Raw genomic sequence first — 20,914 nt, 5'->3', positions numbered from 1 at the left:
CTCCCTGCTCCCCTTAGGGAGCGGGCCTAAGCTGCAGTCTGGGCTCCCTTTGTGAGAGGCGACCGAGCTGATCAAGGGAAGGCACCAGGCCCATCATTCCGCTGCTACAGCCACTGCCAGTCACCGAAGCCAGCAAGGTGTTTTCATCAACACGGACTCCAGTCCCTTCACCATGAAAAAATGACAACTTTCTTTAGGCATTTTCAAGATATGTCTTTCATAGGATATGACATTTCTTTCTTTCTTTCTTTTTTTTTTTTTATCCTCACCTGAGGATATGTTTCCATTGATTTTTAGAGAATATGGAAGAGAAAGGGAAAGACAGAAACATCAAAGTGAGAGGAACACTTTGATTGGTTGCCTCCTGCATGAGCCCTGACCTGGGCCCCGGCCAGGGAGGAGCCTGCAACCTAGGTACATGCCCTTGGTCAGAATTGAACCCAGACCCTGCAGTGGGCAGGCCGAGGCATTATCCACTGAGCCAAACCAGCTAGGGCAGGATATGATATTTCTTAGCCCTCCAGCAGCGGACCTTCATTTTTTTCTCCAGGAGTGAGGTGGAAAAACCCTAGATCACCTTTTTGGATTCTTATTACCCAAGTTACTAAGAATATTACCAGTGGCATACAGGGAGCTTAGCCAATGAGCGGTCAGGAAAGGTGTTTCCTCTGTAGTTCACTCTGATCGCTGGCTCTGCCCCTGCCCAGGCCGCTGTGATCCCCAGCTCCGCCCCTGCCCAGGCCTACAGCCTCTGGCCAAAGGCTGCAGGCCTGGGCAGGGGACTCCCAGGCCCCTCCGATCGCCTGCTCCGCCCCTTGGCCCTTCCCCACCCCCCCCCACTCCCCCCTCCACCTGCCTGGCCAATAGGCCTGGACACTTCAGTGGCGGGGCTAAGGGGACTGGGCGCCGCCATCTTGTGGCTATGGGCGCGGCCATCTTTGTGACGGAGTGGTGACTAATTTGCATATTACTATTTTATTAGATAGGATAATCTTTTTATTTATTTTTTTCATTTTATTTTATTTTATTTTATTTTTATTTATTTATTTATTTATTTTTTAAATTGTTTTATTGCTTAAAGTATTACTAAGAGTATTACATATGTCTCCTTTTTTTCCCGCCCTTGACAATCCCCTGGCCTCCCCTACCCCCCAGTGTCTTATGTCCATTGGTTATGCTTATATGCATGCATACAAGTCCTTCGGTTGATCTCTTATCCCCCCCCTCTTCTGCCCCCCAACCCTCCCTGGCCTTCCCACTGTAGTTTGACAGTCTGTTCGAGGTTGCTCTGCCTCTGTATCTATTTTTGTTCATATGTTTATAATGGTCTTTATTATCCATAAATGAGTGAGATCATGTGGTATTTTTCCTTCATTGACTGGCTTATTTCACTTAGCATAATGCTCTCCAGTTCCATCCATGCTGTTGCAAATGGTAAGAGTTCCTTCTTTTTTACAGAAGCATAGTATTCCATTGTGTAGATGTACCACAGTTTTCTAATCCATTCATCTACTGATGGGCACTTAGGCTGTTTCCAGATCTTAGCTATGGTGAATTGTGCTGCTATGAACATAGGTTTGCATATATCCTTTCTGATTGGTGTTTCTGTTTTCTTGGGATATATTTCTAGAAGTGGGATCACGGGGTCAAATTGGAGTTCCATTTTTAGTTTTTTGAGGAAACTCCATACTGTCTTCCATAGTGGCTGCACCAGTCTGCATTCCCACCAGCAGTGCACGAGTGTTCCTTTTTCTCCACATCCTCTCCAGCACTTGTCGTTTGTTGATTTGTTGATGATAGCCATTCTGACAGGTATGAGATGGTACCTCATTGTTGTTTTGATTTGCATTTCTTGGATGATTAGTGACTTTGAGCATGTTTTCATATGTCTCTTGGCTTTCTGAATGTCCTCTTTTGAAAAGTGTCTATTTAGGTCCTTTGCCCGTTTTTTGATTGGATTGTTTATTTTCCTTTTGTTAAGTTGTATGAGTTCTCTATAAATGTTGGAGATTAAACCCTTGTCGGTGATAACATTGGCATATATGTTCTCCCATGCAGTGGGCTTTCTTGTTGTTTTGTTGATGGTTTCTTTTGCTATGCAGAAGCTTTTTATTTTGATGTAGTCCCATAGGATAATCTTTTTAAAAAATATATTTTTTTATTGGTTTCAGAGAGGAAAGGAGAGGGAGAGAGTGATAGAAACATCAATAATGAGAGAGAATCATTGATTGGCTGCCTCATGCACGACCACACTGGGGAGAGAGCCCGCAACCCAGGCATGTGCCCTGACCAGGTATCAAACTGTGACCTCCTTGTTTATAGGTCAACCTTCAACCACTGAGCCATGGCAGCTGGGCTCATTGATTTTTAGAGAGACTGGAAGGGAGGGAGAGAAGGAGGAGAGAGAGAGACATTGATGTGAAAGGAAGACATCAATTAGTTGCCTCCCCCATGTGCCCCGACTGGGGTGGGGTATTGAACCTGCAACCCAGGTACATGCCCTTGACCAGAAATTTAATCCGAGACCCTTCAGTGTGCAGGCTGATGCTCTAACCATTTAGCCATGCCAGCCAGAACAGGGATTGTTTTAATAATTTATCATTCTTATAGTTTGTTATTGCTGTATAAAATGCAACTAATTTCTGAATATTTATTTGTATCCTGCTACTTTACTGAGTTCATTTATTATTTCTAGTAGTTTTTTAATGGATTCTTTAGAGTTCTCTCTCTATAGTATTATGTCATCTGCAAATAATGACAGTTTTACTTATTCTCTACAATTTGAATGTTTTTTCTTTCTTGTTTGATTGGTCTGGTTAGGGCTTCCAATACTATGTTGAATAAAATGGTGAAAGTGGACAGCCTTGTCTTATTCCAAATATTAAAGAAAAATCTTTCAGCTTTTCCCCGCTGAGTATTGTTAGCTGTGGGTTTGTCATATATGTTCTTTATTTTATTGATGTATGTTTCCTTTATTCCCATTTTGCTGAGAGTTTTTATAATACTCTCAGCAAATGCTTAGATTTTTATCAAATGCTTTTTTATAATACTCTCAGCAAATGTTGGATTTTATCAAATGCTTTTTTTCTGCATATATTGATATCATCATGATTTTTATGTATGTGCTGTATAACAATTGGTTTACAGATACTGAACCAGCCTTGCGTCACTGGGATAAATCCCACTTGGTCGTGGTGTATGATCTTTTATACTAAATGTTTTGCTGAATTCAGTTTGCTATATTTTGTTGAAGATTTTTGCATCCAAGTTCATCAAGGATATTGTGCTATAATTTTCTTTTATTTTTTGGTAATATCTTTGTCTAGTTTTAAAATCAGGGTAATACTAGCTGGCTTTGAAAAATAAGTTTGGGAATCTTTCCTCCTCTTCAATTTTTTGGAATAATTTCAGGATAGGTATCAGTTTTCCAAACCCTATATAACCTTTACCACCTTCTAGTTCTTGATTCTGCACCTGAGTGCCATAAAAAGATTTGGCAATTTGTACTTATATATGACTATGCTAGCCTAGATAAGAGTTTTTAGAATGCAAGAGAAAATCAAGGAGAAGATTCTATCTTGCTCTCAATCCTTTCTAGTGTTTAATGGACCTCAAAGCCAGACCTTTAAACTATTCATAAAATTTCTTATTCTACCTATTTTTACTAGAACTTGACATTAATTGGTCAGTAGTCTACATTCATGATTAGCCTACCTGAAACTTTGTCCTCTTCATAAAATAATTTGATGTATATGTATTTTTAGGATTCTACTTTTGTCTTTAGTCATCTGTTTTTGGTGCAAGGCATATTCATTCTTTAAAAGGTGATATATGTAGAGTCTGGCGAAGCTTTTCAAGGACAATTTTTTCTTCATAACATTTCTAAAGCATCTCCACAACATGCAATTGTGTTGCTACCGAGTATTCGTGGGTTAGAAAATGTAAGTTCAGGAATTTATATGCTTCAATCCTGGTTTTTCCCTTTGTTTTCCTTTTTTCCCTTTTTTTTTAAGCAACAGAATTAGATTTTGAAAAGGATTCAATAAATGACATTAATAAAATGTGACATTTTATTAATATCCTTTTTGGGGACTATGCATGTCATACTGATTAAAGAATGGGATTTATCCATACCTCATAACATAAAGCCAACAGAGAACAAATAAATGTGGACACAGTAAGTATAAATATAAATTTCCATATGATTTATTGTTGTTCCTTGTACATAAGAAACAGTAATATACAACTTACACTGCTTTAGAATGTAAAATGGATAAAATGTACAAAAAAAAGCACATTCCTAGAAAAAGGTATTGGCAAATAGTAAAAACGGGGTGGGGCAAGCAAAAAACAAATCAAAAACAAAACAAAACCCAACAATTCTTCAATTCAGTGTGCAAACATTTTATAAAAATAGAAATACTAACTCTACAGGCAGTATTTCCTGATAAATTATTTAAATAGCGTATCTACACAATCTGAGATATCTATTCCAATGCAAATGAGAAAATAATTTATAAAAATAAAGCAACAGTATACAAGATGATAGAAAAAACATAACTTTCAGAAAATGTATTTAACATTTCAATGCTATTTCCTTACTGGGAATACTTTTCTGCAAAGAATTTTTATACTATGTACAACATTGACTTTTTTAGGTACTACAGTAGCTTTAAGTTTGTTAGACACTTAAACTCTTTCTGCTTGAGCCAAAAGTTCTTTACTCAGTCACACAACAAATGAGGTAATATTTGTATGTAAGTTTCACCTTTGTCATTTTTTTTTCTTTTGGAAAAATGAAAAAATAATAAGCGTAGATGCTTTTCTTCTCCCTGGAAATAGGCACAAGGGATGGGGTAAAACAGTATTAAAGGCCTCATGGCTTTCTTTGCCATCTAAACACACTTGCAAATGGACAGGCAGCTAATTCCACTGGAAACGACAAGGAATCCCAAATCACTTAAGCACAAAGTAAAGAGCAGCTCGCTACGCTGATTTTCCTTGTGCCCTTCCTTGCCAGAGGTTGGCTGATAAAGCTCAATACCTACTCTCACTTTCCATACAAAACCTAGGTTCCAGGTAGAACAGAGTTAATAAATAATCTGTATTTACAATCTTACAGTCATGAAGACTCAACAAAGGTGATATGGATAGTCCTTATGCTTCTTCCTGTTCCATGAAGTCTTGCAGACAAATTCTCCAGAGTAGGTGAAAAATAAATATTTTACATTGTAAAGTGTAAAAAAAACCAAAACTACAGTCCAAAAGAATTAGCAAACTCCATGATATTCAGGAAAGAAGAGAGAAAAGGAATGTCTTAGTTAAGTTGATAATTTTGTGCCTTTCTAACCATAAAAATACAAGCATGGCTGCCCCTCCCTTGGGAGGCAGCCTGGTGCTCACTGAGATGGTAGGTTTTATTTTCCTGCTACATCTGCACAAGCTATATCTGGAATAAAACCGACAATTCCAGTGTAACTAGGCAGTGGCAGCCAGCACTGCCTTGCACTCTGGTTTAATTCTGCCTCCCTATTCTGGTCACCACAATGTGACGTGTAAGGGGTGGGGATCCGAGAGGAAGTCCAGAAGTCAGTCCTTCCCTCCGTCCCCTGCTTCTATGTAAGTGCCAATCAGCTAACACCGGTCAGCATCATGAACTCCAGCAATAGGCTTTCAATCCCCTGAAAATGGTTTAGTACCAAACGTGTAACAGTTCCTCCATATTTTCCTCATACAATCATCTCTTGGGTATGTACCCCCCCTACCCCCCGGGCTTTGGCCCTGCTCCCCCTATTCCCGAGGGAGTAGGTCAGGAGTGGTTGTTGGCCAATGCTAGTGAGTCCTCTCTTCTCTGACGTGCCTGACAGGGCTTCTGAGTCCGTTGCTCAGAGAAGGCCTCACCATAGCAGCCTGCTCTGACCAAAGCTGGGTGGAGCTGGCCCCTTCCCACTGAGGCAGGTGGGTGCTTCTGCTTTTTCCAAAAGCAAACCAAAGTCACTGTTTATATTCTTGGAAGATTCTCTTCTCGTTCAGAGGCTGAATGCCAAGAGTCTGATTGGGAAAATTGCATTTTTCTTGAGTCAAGTCACATGTTTTAGGAGTCCACACGGATGCAAGCAGAGAAAGAGGCAGCAGAGGGGAGTGATCCTGGGGGTTTCCTTAAGCCCATAGTTCCAGAAGGTGCAATACCAGCGCTGGTTATGATCAGTCTTTTGATCAACAGTTTGAAGATTAGGAATCTGTTAAGTAAACACAGATATATAAGTAAAAACTTAATATCAGTTAATGAATTAACAACCTAGTATAGCTCTACTTTTATAATGACAAAAGCATAATATAATATAAGATGGCCAGCTTACAAAATTAAATGTTAACGTGTTTGAACACTGTTGCTAGGAGATTGGTACAGCTCGACCTTGCAGAACTTAGGCTATGGGCTGTGCTCTCTAAGACCTTCAGTGTTTAAAGTTTAGAGCGTTTTATGTTAAACATTCAGACTCAAAGATTATATCATAATTTAAATATTTTTTGAGTAAAATCAACCATCTTTTTACTCTAATGGATCCTGTTGGCATCAGGCCTTGTCCCAGTAAATATTTATGAAGCACTTATTCTTTGGCAGCCCCAACGCTGGCCTCCATGAGGTTAGGTGGCCACAGAGTGAATGAGAACAGAGGAAAACAGCTCAGGTTAACGGTGAAAGTGAACATGCCAACATGAAGGCAACACTCTCCTTTCCTTATACGACAGGGGAAGAATGTGAAAGCAACTTGTGCTGCAATGGCACAGACAAAACTACGAGGAACATGTCAAATGTTAAGTATTATTAGTGTGGCCTAAACTGCAGTTTACCTCCGCACTGTGTATGAAGAGCACAGAGATTGCTAAGCAAATTGGTACTGTTAATAAGACTCAGGATTTCATAAGCCACAGTTCACAGGCCTTATTTCATTTTTATCATGGTCTTCAACAGCCAACTACGGATGACCCTGTCTGTGAAACAGTCTTTAAATTAGACTCCCCCATAATTGGCATTGTCAATGTCAGTCTGAATTAGAGATGTCAGCGGTCCATTCACTATAATGTTGCTCCTACCTCTGCATTCATATTTCATGTCGGAGAAGAACACCATTTCTTGAGAGAAGACAAACAACCCTAGCCTACCACCAGCATAGGTTTTGTCATAGATGGGTCCCGAGTCAGCCATGATTTTCTTCCCTTCATACATCACCACTCTGCAGGAAGGAAGACAATGTCGTTAGTGACACCCCTATGTTTCGGTCTCTTCCTTCTTGCCCATCGTTGTGACCGTAAGTGAAATGTACTCAGCGCAATCTTACCGAATGAAACCAGTCTTGGGCCTGTGGCTGAGACGCCATCTGTAGGCGGTGAAATCTTTCCAGCCAATGTGACGAGGGTCGTGCCACAGGGTGCGCACCTGAAGGAAAAGGAAAGGTTGAAACCGTGGTAAGAATTATATTTCATTCTGTGCGAAGGAAAAGCGCCAAGCTGACCTATGTCAGAGGGCTGAAACGTAGGATTTTTCTAGGCCTCTTCCCTTTGATGTGTGCCCTTGAATGCACACGTAAAGTAGAAAGAGAGAAGAGAAGGAGCCTCTTTGTTTGAAGAGACTGAAACTGCCTTTGGACCTGAAGGGTAACTCTTGTTATGGCGAGCTCCCCTCTCAGACAATTATGGTTTACAAAGCAGAGCTTAGTGCTGGAGTTGATGGTGGGGATGTAATTTCTAAGACCCCTGAGTCCCGGTCCAAGCACAGCATCTCTCGTGCTGGTCAAGCCCCGGCTCATGCCCTCCCTCCCTCCTGTGGGGTTGCTCCTACCTGGCCAGGGGTGTTCCCCGTGTGCCACAGCGCATTCCGCAGGTGCTCGCCAGGCCCGGTGGTGGAGTTCACGACTTTCACAGAAAGGCCCGAGTATCCCTGAGCCCTTGTGGGGTGGGGGTCCCAGTAGGACTGGGTGATCTGCTTCCACATCACAACATAGAAGCGGCTGCTGGACTGGTAGCCAAACACAAATCCGGCATAGTCATCGTCCCTATCGGTGTTGATGAAGAAGGTGCCACTGAAGTCCACAGCATTAAACTCATCATAACCTGGAAGGTGAGGCCAGACCCAGGTTAAAAACTGCAGCTGTCAGAAGGTTCTCCATTCCATTCCCAGACATCCTAGTACCCACAGGGACACACTGACTGCCAGGTTTTACATTGGCTGCTTTCCCATGTATGCAAAGAACTCGCTACTCACCTATGGCAAGTCCAGGATCACAGTTGACCGTCTGGACGAGCTCTTTCCCCTGATGGCGTACCACCCAGTTAGGGTCGTTCTGGGATGTCCCTTTGGGATCCAGAGGAATCATCTGGAATCGGCGGAAATCAGTCTCACTGATATCAAAGTTTTCAGGACAGATGTCATCGATGTCTGGCACATTGTCCTGGTCAAAGTCATCTTTGCAAGCATCACCTCGACCATCACCTAAGTGAAAAAGGCAAGAGTTCAATGAAACTCTGAAATACTGTTATTACTGGTGTCAGAAATTCCGACTTCTCAGAGTTGGCAGCTAGTCTCTTCATCCTCCCGTGTGCGCTCAGCTTTGTGTTTATGTCCTCAACCTAGAGGGCCTTGCTTTCAGTTCCTCTCTTAGAAGGTGGCTCCACGACTCACCATCGGAGTCCTTCTGGTCGGGATTGGGCACGAGCCTGCAGTTGTCCCTGTCATCAGGAATGCCGTCATTGTCATCGTCATGGTCGCAGGCGTCTCCCTTGCCGTCTTTGTCGTGGTCGGCCTGGTTGGCGTTGGCTACGTAGGGACAGTTGTCCAGGTTGTTCTGGTGGCCATCTTCATCAATATCCTGATTGTTGTCACAGGTGTCTCCAATGAGGTCTGAGTCAGAGTCAAGCTAGAGAGAGAGAAACGGAGGGTAAATTGAGGTATAAGTTATTAATGTTAATGATAACAATGGAAAAGTCACTAATGTTTGATGTGACCAGTGGAGTTTCAAGTCTATATGGTATGCCAAGAGACAGTAATAGTAACATCTTTTAAGTTTTTTTCCTTAATCCTTGTTTTCATATGAAAATTTGAAAAGGGATTTTTAAGAGTTTAAAAAATATATAAAATATTCTAAATAAAATTAAATAGAAAGTGTTATTTAATCACTAAGGATGAAATGCAATGTTAACTGCTTCTATCTTAATGTTAAATGAAATTCTTTGGGTACATTTTATTATTTTTCCATTGAAGGGTTTCAATTGTAAATTTGTTGACATGTCAACTTCTACTCTAGGCCTTCAAGTCATGGAAACATGGCATTTTTTTTTTTTTATGCATACTGGGTAACTCATATGGGAGGGATCAATTAGTTTCTTTTATTTTTAGGTATTTGGTTTTATATATCTAGGCCACAAAGACTGCCATCTGTTGGCTGAGATTAAGCCAAAACTAAGATTTTTCAAAACGATATTTCTCAAAGTCCTTTTACATTATCCAGTGTGCATGGGATGCTTAAAGATCATTTATACACAAACTGGAATTTTTCTTGCTCTTAGTAAGGTTTTTACATGATGCCTGAATTTTGTTATAAATTTGATTACAGTCCTAGGAATCAAAAACTCATCCAGGGAGGTTAAGTGATATTGAAAACATTTAATTTATGGTAAGACCCAATCTCAGAATATGACTCCCATTACCATTTGGTCAGCAAAGCCATCTCAGATCATGCACACTTTTCCCATTATGGTCCCAAAGCTCTTTACCTTGTTGCCTTTGCTTTACGGGACCTTATAAGAGCAAATACTAGGAGGAAAAAGCTGTACTTCTCATATCTTGAATCTTATAAAAATAGTCCCATTTTTAAAAGCTAGTTTCTAAATTCCGGAACAATGCATTTTAGAAGAAAAAAAATTCCATAACTTTTGTCCTTAGAAAATAATTATGGGCAATTGCACAAGAAAAGAAATACTTTCAGCCATGGAAACGGTCCTGGCTAATGTCTATCTGCAGCACGCCCCAGCAGGGTGGATAGTGATATCTGATTGCAATGCCAAACACTTTTGAAGAATGAAGTATCTCCCGTTTGGGGAAGTAGTTTTAGTTTGATGGTTTTCTTCCAGCCAGATTATACCATTAGCCATGAAAATGGTTATTTTGTTTCAGGATATGTCTTTTATCTCTAAGTCTTAAATACGATTAACATACTGGAGTTGTCAGATTTCTACTCTGTATAATTTATCTTCATGGTATTTCATGTGGAACAAGTCACGCAGACCTTCTTGTACAAGAAAATATTGAGGTTACAAGACTGCCATGCTAATGATCGCTGGGACTCTGCAAGGAGATCCCATCAGGCAAACTGTTTACATAGAGACATTATGATTGGCTACGAGATCATTGAGAGCCATGGGAATGCACTCTATTTCTCGAAGGCCTAGAAAGGGATATTCCAATACTTTACTGAAAGATTTTGAGAGGAGTCCACCTACCTGATCTGGATTATGTTCCAGAGGGCAGTTGTCACACTGATCTCCAACCCCATCCATGTCGGTGTCCTTCTGGTCCACATTATAGACATACTGGCAGTTGTCTCGTTCATTGAGGATTCCTGCAGAGAACGGGACAAGTGAGGTGAGACCTCTGCCTCGGTTGTTTCAACAAAACTGCATGAACTGGAGAACAGCCAGGGCTGGAGAACAGCCACTCAATAGCTGAGTGAGGTCAGCATGGCCCAGGGGCCTGCTGGAGCCAGGGAGGGAGGGCCTTACCGTCCCCGTCGATGTCGACAGCGCAGGCGTCACCTTCCCCGTTGTTGTCTGTGTCGGCCTGATCGGGGTTGTGGTTGTAGGGGCAGTTGTCACAGCGGTCTCCCACGTCATCTCGGTCGTAGTCGTACTGGGCTGGGTTGTAATGGAACGGGCAGTTGTCCTGTAAAGAGAAGAAATGGAGCCTTTTCTAACATTGTCTGTGAAAGCAGCTCAAAGCTCACACCACCTGCATGTTATTAAACTGCAAAAACCTGCAATTGTTATTTCCTACCGAGTGGATATACGCATTGAGCACTCAGTGTCAAGTGATCACTGCAGAAGTTACAAACCAGGACATCATGAAGGAGAAAGGGATTCCCGGGGGCTCCCAGTCAGTGAGATGTAAATATAAGCTCATCTCAGTTCTCAATGCTCCCAAAGTAAATCTGACTGTAATTTAGATAAAATATTTCAAATGACTCTGGGGAGCCAAGCGTCATTTGTGTATATCTGGGTTATCTTGCTCAAATGGGGTGAGGGAAGGTTGTGATGAAAAACATAACCCTTATTTAAAAGTTCTCGTGGCAACATTTATGTCCTGAAACTATCCTATATCTCAGTTCAGTATATTTTTCCTTATAACTTTATAAGTTCAATGAATCTTAATGTGTTTCGTGCTGTTGCTGGATAGAAAAGATGAAAGCAGAGTGGGAAACACCATGTTTACCCTGTCATCTGGAATGTGATCATTGTCATCGTCATTATCGCAGGCATCGCCGATTCCGTCCTTGTCATAGTCTTCCTGCCCTGAGTTGGGAAGGTTGGGGCAATTATCCTGGAAAGAGAAGACGCTCATTTTAGCCGCAGTCCGCACGTCCTTGCTCAGCTCACACACGGAAGCACTGAATGCTACTCGGGAACAACATATAATTTTTACGGGAAGGCAAACATTTGAACATTTTCTTGGGGGATATATATAGGATTTTTATGAATGCTCTAGGCTCTGTACATTCTGGGAACACAAGCCATAGTCTGCTGGTGTCTGGCTGGGAGGTGAACATTTCTTTGGACAAAATAACAGACTATGGGACACATGCGCCCAAGGGCCGCCACGTCCACATTCTTGGCACCAGGCGCTTTACTATGATGGAGAGTTAACGCTCTGCCTTTGGGTGACCTGATCTTTCAGGTTCGTTTTCAGACTCGTAGCATTTAAAACCCCCTCTCCTGTTCTTTGGATCGGGCTGATGTGCCCTCCGGGAGGTGCGTGAGGGAGCAGGTTTACCTTCTTGCAGTGGTAGGTTGCGTTGGCCACGCACACCAGGTCCTCGTTGGGCCAGCCGTCCAGGTCGGAGTCCTCCCCGCAGATGATGCCGTTGCCCGCGTAGCCGGGCTTGCACTCGCAGCGGAACATGGGGTCGCTGTAATGGCCCAGGTAGTTGCACTTGGCGTTACTGTTGCAGTCGTGGGTCCCATCCGTGCAAGGGTTGCGGGGCTTGCACACCTGAGAGGACAACATCCTGATGTTAATGCAGAGCCTTCAAGCGTCTCCCGATGTGGCAGAAACAGGAAGAACCCAGATCCCTGTCATCTCCGGACAGACAGGCTCCATGGGGAGGGGTGTGGGTCACTTCTGTCCTTCCTCCACCCCCACCCCCACCCTCACCCCGTGGGTGTCCAGGCTACAGGTTAACATCACTTTATGTGTTTTTCCTGGAATTGCTCAGCACCATTGCTCGGGATTTACAACGGATTCTCTAGTCCTGATTCTAAAAGCTGGATTGTGCATTCACCCTTCCCGGTTTTTTGTGAAGGTGATGCAATGACATTCCTTCCTTTCCTGGTGGTTCCCGCCGAGGGCACCCTCCTTTATGCTGGCCCGCAGTCTGGCCCACTGTACCTGTTTGTTGGCGGTGGCCTGCTCCACGCCCCGGCCGAAGGGCTGCGGGCCGGTGAAGCGCGGCGGGCAGGGCAGGCAGTTGTAGCCGGGGTCTGTGTTCTCGCACCTGTGCTCTCCATTGTGGCTGAAGCAGGCGTCAGGCACCAGGGTGCACTATGGGAGAAACGACAGTTTGCTTCACGTTTAGGGGACACTGCCACAGGGAAAGAGGGGGACAGGCTCCCTGCTTTCCTAGGTGCAGCAACGGAGCCATCGGTTTCTCACCTCATCAATGTCTTTGCATTGGATGCCATCTCCGCCGTAGCCCGGGGGACAAGCACCGCACTTCCAGCTGCCATCGGGGTAGCTGGTACAATTGGTCCCAGCGAAGCAGGGGTTGGACAGGCATCCATCTGAGACAAGAGAACAGGGAAATGGTTGGTCTACGCTGCTGCTAACTGCTATGCTGGTCACTAAAAATACCTCACAATGTAAAATCCTATAGGGTCTATGAGTGATAACTTGAGGTTATGTTGTCCACCTGGCATTTGGAATAATCAAGCCGCTCAGGACCATTCAAAGCCAGAGCTCCCTTGAATGCTGACCGTGGCATTCGGTTAAAACAGGGGTCCTCAAACTTTTAAACAGGGGGCCAGTTCACTGTCCCTCAGACCGTTGGAGGAAAGGACTATAGTTTAAAAAAAAACTATGAACAAATTCCTATGCACACTGCACATATCTTATTTTGAAGTAAAAAAACAAAACGGGAACAAATACAATATTTGTATTTGCATGTGGCCTGCGGGCCGTAGTTTGAGGACCCCTGGGTTAAAAGAAACCCCAGGGCGGTTTCATCCGGGGCTGCGTAGCTCACCAATGGGACAGTCCTGCTTGTTGCAGATCTGGTTCTCCATCACATCGCCAACGCAGTCCTTGCCTCCAAACTGGGGGGTGGGGTTGTTGCAGAGCCGGCTCCGTGTCTGCACCCCTCCTCCACAGGTGACGGAGCAGATGTCCCACGGTGACCAGGGACCCCAGCCTCCGTTGACTGTCAGAAAGCAAACCACATGCAGACGTTAAGGTCCATGGCGAACGCCGCGTTTGTCACAGAAGACTCTCCTACGTTTGTTCAGGAGACCCTGCTACCCTGACACATGAAGAATGCTTGGGAAGAGGGCGAGTTTGGAATGGCCTTCTTTCTGTTTTTCATTAAAAGGAACTGCTGAGTATGTAGGAATTTGTTTGTTTCTCTAGAAAGTAACCTTTCCCCCTCCACGATCCACTGAGCAGATAGGTCAGATGCCAGGCAGCCAGCTGGGCGGAGCGGCTCACTCACCGGGGCAGGCGTCCCTCGTGCAGGCTTTGGTCTCCCGGGCTTCGCCTTCGCAAGGCCTCCCGTTCATCTGGGGGCTGGGAGAGTTGCAGAGCCGGATCCTGGTGATCACGCCGTCGCCGCACGTCACAGAACAAGATGACCACGGGGACCAGTGACTCCAGCCGCCATCCTGCTTAACTAAAGTACAGAGCTGGTGGTTACCGGGTGCGTGCCACAAGCCAACCCCTGTGCTAGCCACTTTAAATGCGTTATCTCACTCAATTCCTCAAAGTAACCCTATTGAACACTATTATTATCCCCCATTTGCAGATAAGGAGGGTCTCAGAGGGGGTGGATTGTGCTCAAGCTTGGCCAGGTACGAGGTGGAACTAGGCTTCTGACCCAGAGTCTAGAACCTGTGCTCTGAGCCTCTATATCAGTGGTTCTCAACCCTCTGGCCCTTTAAATACAGTTCCTCATGTTGAGACCCAACCATAAAATTATTTTCGTTGCTAATTCATAACTGGAATGTTGCTACTGTTATGAATCGTAATGTAAATATCTGATGTGCAGGATGGTCTTAGGCGACCCCTGTGAAAGGGTCGTTCAACCGCCAAAGGGGTCGCGACCCACAGGTTGAGAACCGCTGCTCTATATGTTGGAGTTGCTCTTGGTGATGACAAGAACAGGTCAGTTCTCCACATTCCCGTGGCCAAGATACTCACATCTCTTATCGCACTCCTGGATGTGGCAGGTCCGCGTCTGCACGGAGGAGCCCTCGCACCGGTTGTTGAGGCTATCGCAGGAGCGACCGCGCTGCTGGATCCCGTTGCCACATGTCGCGGAGCAGGAGGTCCACTCGGACCACGGGGACCAGCCATCGTCCGCAGAGTCGCTGGCTGCAGAGGAAACGGGTTCATTTGTGTGTGGTCATTAAGACTGCTCTGTTCAGGACTTCCTTCCCTTGCCAGAGGGTGGGAAGCAATCTATTTCTTAGGCTAATAGCCAAGGGGTTATCCCAGGGCACTGTGGGTACTGCACGGGTAATGAAATGCTGGCCTGGGTCAGCACAGCTCTGCTGTCTCCCATTGTGTTCTTCTAGTCACGTTGCCTCCTTTCACCTCTCTCTGCATTTCAAATGAGCTTCCCTTTCCTGACTGGTAGGCATTTCCAGTCTCAGACTTTTAAGAACACCGGAGTTTTAGGCAGCTTATAGGAGCCACTTGTGATTTTTAGGGGAGCCACAGCCCATGCGTTTGACAGGTGAGCTTGACGGCAGCTCAGCTGCTTTTGGCTCTGGGCTCCAACTCGGCCATGAGGTTCATCAGGGTGCTGCTCCCCTCACCACACCATTTGGGGCCTTCTCTGCACATATTTTTACAAGAGGAGAATGTGTTTGTTTACCGTGTGCCCAGGCACCATGACTACAATCACACCGAGCTGCATCAGACACAAGATAGAGAACTTGTTTTCTCTTGCCATCAGTTGGAAGTTTTCCTAGCAACCCCTGGTTCAAGTTCAAAACTCCGCTAGTCCCCAGCTAACTCTGTTTCCTTTAACCCACATCTGAAGCGAATGCTGAACAGAAATAGATATGCAAATGCTTATTACAGCGCCAGTATCGGGAACATGATCCTGGGACGGGACTGGTTATCCTGGGCTGTGACCAGTGTGTGTGGGTGTAGGGGTGTGTGCAGGGCAAGCGCTACTTTCCTGTTTTATTTCTTATCTTAGTTGTGATGAATCATTTTTATGACTTGTACTACTGCATTCAATATTGTCTCAGCACAGTGATTAATTTATACTAGCAACAAAAACCAGGGCTAGGGTGCCATGGAACAATGTAGTGCCCTATTTCTTTAGTCCCCTAAAACTCAAACTGCTGTTACTCTCCTAGGCCTCCTGTTCTTACAGATAAATTGGATAGGACTTTTGGCCCAATTAAGTCCAATGCTCGCACTGTAGACCATCACTTTTTCTGGTGAGTAGATTTTCCTTAACTCTGGGCCATAAGGCCAAATTCTAGAAGCAGTCTAAGAACTTGGAGTTACTGCTGCTATAAATTCATCTCTCTATTCCTCAAAGCATACAATTGGGATCAATAAGCTATACCAAGATTATGATTGCCCATACCGTAATCCAGAGGGGTACTTAAGATTTAGTCATAATGGCGTTTTTGGTTCTATACAGCAGATAAGCCACCAGTTAACCAGATGCTGCAGCAAAAGGCTGAATGAAAACATGTGATGGAAGTGGTGGTGGGGGTCCAGCGTTTATGCAGAGCTGACCTAGTCACTGAAGAATGGCTATGCAGTTTTAGGAACTTACGCCAACACCGTGGGCAGCATTCTCCATCAGGAACCGTGGCATTGGAGCAGGGCATTATGGGGCAGGACACTTTTTTGCAGATGGTAACTGAGTTCTGCAAAGGAAGAGAGAGGAAGAAACGGGTTACTGAACATACTGCAAGCAGAAGCCTCCATACGATAACATTTCAGTCCCATGATGAATGGTCAGGGCTACACATGCTCTGCTGGAATGATTTTAATAGAAGGCCTGTCTTATTTGCAGCCACCAGTATTGTAGACACAGTTCCGGACTAGTTACTTGTCACTCCATTCCTTGGAGAGTTCTTTCTTAATTGCTATTTAGTCAATGGTGAAAGTTATTACATGAAGAATTTATTCATGGAGAATCACAAAACACCATAGGTCAAATCTATTAAATTGCACCTGAAATTGAACTCCTAAAACTCAGCTGGTACTTTTAAATTGAAAAAGTATTACCTCCATGGGGAAAAAGCAGATCAATAAGCATATTTCCCCCCTCATGTACAGATCTGGCTTTATATTACATTGGAGAAGAATGGGAATTTAATCAAGATGGCTCCAAAATCCAGCAGTCCATGATTTGTATTTAAGCTTGATTTTGCTTGAGCCAGATGAATCCTCAAACCCACCTGCATTGGCACTGGGGAGAGCTAGCGTGACATGCAGCGCGGCAGGGCCATCTGAGCTAAGGGGACAGTTACATCCTAACAATGTTGGGCTGACAGTCTGTACTGTATTAAAAGAACCTCCTTGTCATAGCTGAATACAAACCAGGGCCGTTCCAACCAGGTGTTATTTACCTGACATTCAACACTTAGTCTTTGAAATAACGCAGGTCAATTATTCTGACGTTTTAGGTTTGTTCTTTTAGATACTTAGCCTGGGGTATAACTTTGGAAAACTCCCTGAGAGTTAAAAGAAGATTTTATAGATGTCATACTTGCATCTTAAACAGACACACACACATTTGGTATCAGGCCATGGAACATAAAAAGAGCTTGTGTGGCCTATTGGGTATTTCCCCAGAGGCTGTGGCTTCAAACACATGCCATCGATTTGTATTTCAGTTTGTAAAGAGCCCTTACCTGACAGCGGCACTCGGTGCAGCTATCAACGGTCCATTCCTCGTTATTCCTGTACTGAACTCCGTTGTGGTAGCAGAGGGGAGGCCTCCTCAGCTCAATGGCCAACTCTTTGTTCTCTTCAGTCTAAAAGGGGGAGAAAGGTCATCAGTGTCCAATCTCATTTCCAGTCGTTCAGGATCACACTAAAGGCTAAGCCTGCAGGGGCGCATGCTCAAGGGCGGGGCGGGAGGCCACTGACCACTTTGCGGATGCTGTCCTGAAGCGTGGTCACGATGGTGCGCAGGCCCCTCAGCTCCAGGACCATGCTGGACAGCTCATCACAAGAGATGCCGCAGATGGCTTGCAGGTCCTTTGTCTTATGGCCAATGTAGTTGGTGCGGATGGCGGGGCTGGACCCATTCACCACGTTGTTGTCCAGGGTGAGGATGGCATTTGTAGCTGCCAAGGAACAAACACGCACAATGAGAAAAGGAACAGAAGGTGCTCTCACCAGAGTTCCTAGTTGTGAAAGACATTTCACTCGGGTGTGTGTGTAGGGGTTGTGTGTGTGTGTGTGTGTGTGTGTAATAGCCTTCTAAGGTCACTTTTATATACCTCTTACCATGGTACTCAGGGTAATTTACACACAACACTGCTTAAGTTTCTTAGCTTGTTTTGGGTGGAATCCCCCAATTTCCCCGTGTGCCCTAACAACAGAAGGGTACTCACAGCTGGAGCAGCCCTTGTTCCTGAGGATGTCTTCCGGTGTGGTCCCAAAGACGAACCTCACGTTCTGCAGCACCCCCTGTGGGCAGAGGACACACGTTACTTGCAGAGTGTTCGGGGGAGGGAGTGGGAGGAAAAGCACACAATAAATATTCCAGAAGTTTGAAAGAGCTCCCTTTTAAGGTCACCATGTCAAAATAACACACCAACAGAAATCGCCAAACAACTTCAACATCTTAATTGTGTCTTCTGCCAAGTCTTCAGTGTTTTACAAAGAATTCAGTTATCAGCCTACTTGGGGACACAGGAAGTGGAATCTGATACTATGGCCGAGGATATAATGACACTCTTCATGTCAAAGAGTTAAAGGTGGGAGTTTCAAAGCCACAGTTGCAAAGACCTAGAAGTTTAACCAACAAAGAAGCTGCAGCAGCGAATCACCACTACTTTAACCTCTTATCTGAGACCCGCCACATCCCCATGAGGGATCAAATAGCAAAGTGGTTTTATTCTGCTCAAACCAAGTATCCATTTCAAGCAATATTACAGTTGGTTGGATGCATCTGAAATAAGTTATATTTCTTGAGAAGAGTATAAGAAGAAACTAAGGCTTGAACAAGCTGTTATAGGAAAATCATTCATTTCCTTTAGTGGCTTTCAAAGTGTGGTCCCCAGAACACCCCCACCAACATCAACCTTAGCTGGAACTTCTTAGAAAAACGAATTATCAGGCCTCAGCCCCGATCTGATCTACTGAATCTGAAGACTTCCAGGTGATTCTGAAACTCCCTAAAGTTTAAGAACCACTGCTTTAGTCCACAGGCAGTACTTCCTGTACCGGAACCCCTGCCTCTCCTGCTCGAGCCCTCCTGACAGGGAAGCTGGCTCCATAGACCAGGAATCAGAGAAGAAGCCTCACCTGGAAATTGTCATTGGCACCCCCTTTTGCGATGCGGAGTCTGGCGATGCTGGCCAGGTCCCTGGTGAAGATGCTGTGGATGGGGGCGTCGAGCTCAGCATTCTCCATCTTCTCGCAGTCAATGTACAGCTGGGCCCTGTCCTCCTGCACAAACAGGGTGATGCTCTTCCACTGGCCCGTGGCCAGGAGTGCTTCTTCCACCGACACCACATGCTGCTTCCCCTGCACGGTCAGGCTCAGGTCCAGGGTGCCCGCTTTGCCATTGGAGACCACGCTGAAGACCTGGCCGGAGTGGTCCTTCCGCTCCACCGCCAGCAGGGTGCCTCGGGTCTTCTTCATCTGCCTCAGGGAGGCCAGGAGGAGGAAACCTTTCTCCGCACGCACGGCGTCCACTAGGTCTTGGAACTTGTCGTCAGGCACAGGGGGGATCAGGTTGGCGTCCTCGATGCGGAAGGCGGGGCTGGAGGGGTCCGGACCCTTCACCAGTCGGCGCCCAGAGCCCTTGCGGGCAGCCCCGGTGAGTTCGAAGATGTCAAACACGCTGCTGTCTCCCCCAGACTCTGTTAGGAGCGGGACACACTGTGAGCTTCTAGACAGGGGCCAGGGGTGGGGGGCTCAGCTCTGAGGGATGGGGCCAGAGGGACAGGGTGAAAACCACTGAAAGAATCCTGATGGTCAGTCAGGGCTCAGGGAGACATGGGAGAGGAGAGCCCGGAGGGAGGCACACCTGGGGTACCCAGCACCCCATCTGTTCCCCTCCCCGTCAAAGGTATTACACAGACTCACCTGGAATGCGGCTGGAGCCACACACATGCACTAGGAACAGGACACCGAGTCCCCAGGTGAGCCCCATGATGGAGCTGCTTGTGCCCAGCCGGGAGCCTGCAGCAGGAAGCAGAGCCCAGGGTGAGAGGTGGGGAAACAGGGAGAGGGGGCAAAACCTGGGGCTGGGCATGGGGCCGGGTCCCTGGGGACCCCCTTGGCCCCACATTTGCTGGACTGAGAACAGAATTTACTTTGGAGAGGGCACCAGGAAGAAAGTGGGAGTTGAAGGCAAGAGACTGTGGTTTTAAAGTGAGGGGTGTGTGTATGGGGGTGCAAAGACCAACAATCTGGGGGTTTCCTTAGGAAGTTGAGGGTAAACAGCAGGACAGGAAGATGTAGTTTGGGGGGTTCGGGGAGGATATGGGAAAGTGGACTCCTTCCCTAGAGAACCGGTAGAAAGATTTAGGGGGAACTTAGTAGAAGAAAATCTTGGGGTGCCCCAGGAGTGGTTTGTGACCTAGAGCTGGAGAAGATAGCTCTGAAGCGCTGCCACCAGAGGAGACCCCCAGCAGCTGGAGGGACAGAATGGGGTCCGAAGCCCCTTGAGGGGCTGGAGCCCGGGTGGATCAGGGCAGCGATGGTCCTCGGTGGCCGCTGGGAGACCCCTTACCTGTGTGCTCACGGGCGCAGCGGCTCCGAGTGGCGAGTGGCAGCGAGGGCGCCGAGTCCTAGAGAGCGCAGTGCGCCGGCCCGGGAGGCGGCGGCGGCGGCGGCGGCGGAGGCGGTGGCGTGGCGGTGGCGGGTGAGGCTTCGGTTTGGAGAGAGTTTGCTTGGAGAGAGTTCCCGGGAGCTGGGTCTGGCTGACCCGCTGGCTGCTGTGACTGGCGAGGCCGAGGAGCCCGCACTTATAAAGCGGCGCTCACATTCCTGGGCCTGCAACTGGCCAATGGGAGGCGGCCGGGCAGGAAGCGGGAGGGGGGCCAGTCTGGTTCCTCTCTCCGCCCCCCGCCGCTCCGCTCGGCGCACAACTTTCCAGCTAGAAAGTGAAGGGGGGAGGCGGGGGCTGGGTTCGAAGAGCCCTGGAACTTCTCAGAAAACGAGGTTCCCCGCCCACGCGGCTTTGGCGCACAGGCTCAGCACTTCGGCTCTTGCGCCACGCAG

General features: G+C 46.1%; 1 protein-coding gene across 1 annotated transcript; it reads right to left on the bottom strand.

The window, feature by feature from the left end:
* Window positions 1-4,182: 4,182 nt before the first annotated feature.
* Window positions 4,183-20,644, bottom strand: THBS1 (thrombospondin 1). Its single transcript, XM_006087507.3, has 22 exons — window positions 20,424-20,644; window positions 19,775-19,870; window positions 18,989-19,548; window positions 18,073-18,148; window positions 17,603-17,802; window positions 17,365-17,487; window positions 16,278-16,371; window positions 14,675-14,848; window positions 13,971-14,147; window positions 13,509-13,682; window positions 12,920-13,047; window positions 12,656-12,808; window positions 12,041-12,259; window positions 11,483-11,590; window positions 10,777-10,936; window positions 10,498-10,616; window positions 8,681-8,915; window positions 8,264-8,491; window positions 7,841-8,112; window positions 7,341-7,438; window positions 7,096-7,235; window positions 4,183-6,239 (listed from the first exon to the last, which is right to left on the bottom strand). Exons 2-22 carry the CDS (start codon window positions 19,839-19,841, stop codon window positions 6,232-6,234), a joined length of 3,513 nt encoding a protein of 1,170 aa, XP_006087569.1. The 5' UTR covers window positions 19,842-19,870; window positions 20,424-20,644; the 3' UTR covers window positions 4,183-6,231.
* Window positions 20,645-20,914: the final 270 nt, after the last annotated feature.

Source organism: Myotis lucifugus, unplaced genomic scaffold, assembly GCF_000147115.1.
Source record: "Myotis lucifugus unplaced genomic scaffold, Myoluc2.0 scaffold_38, whole genome shotgun sequence".
In the NCBI taxonomy this organism is placed as follows: Eukaryota; Metazoa; Chordata; class Mammalia; order Chiroptera; family Vespertilionidae; genus Myotis; species Myotis lucifugus.
This window is presented reverse-complemented; position numbering and strand designations above follow the sequence as displayed.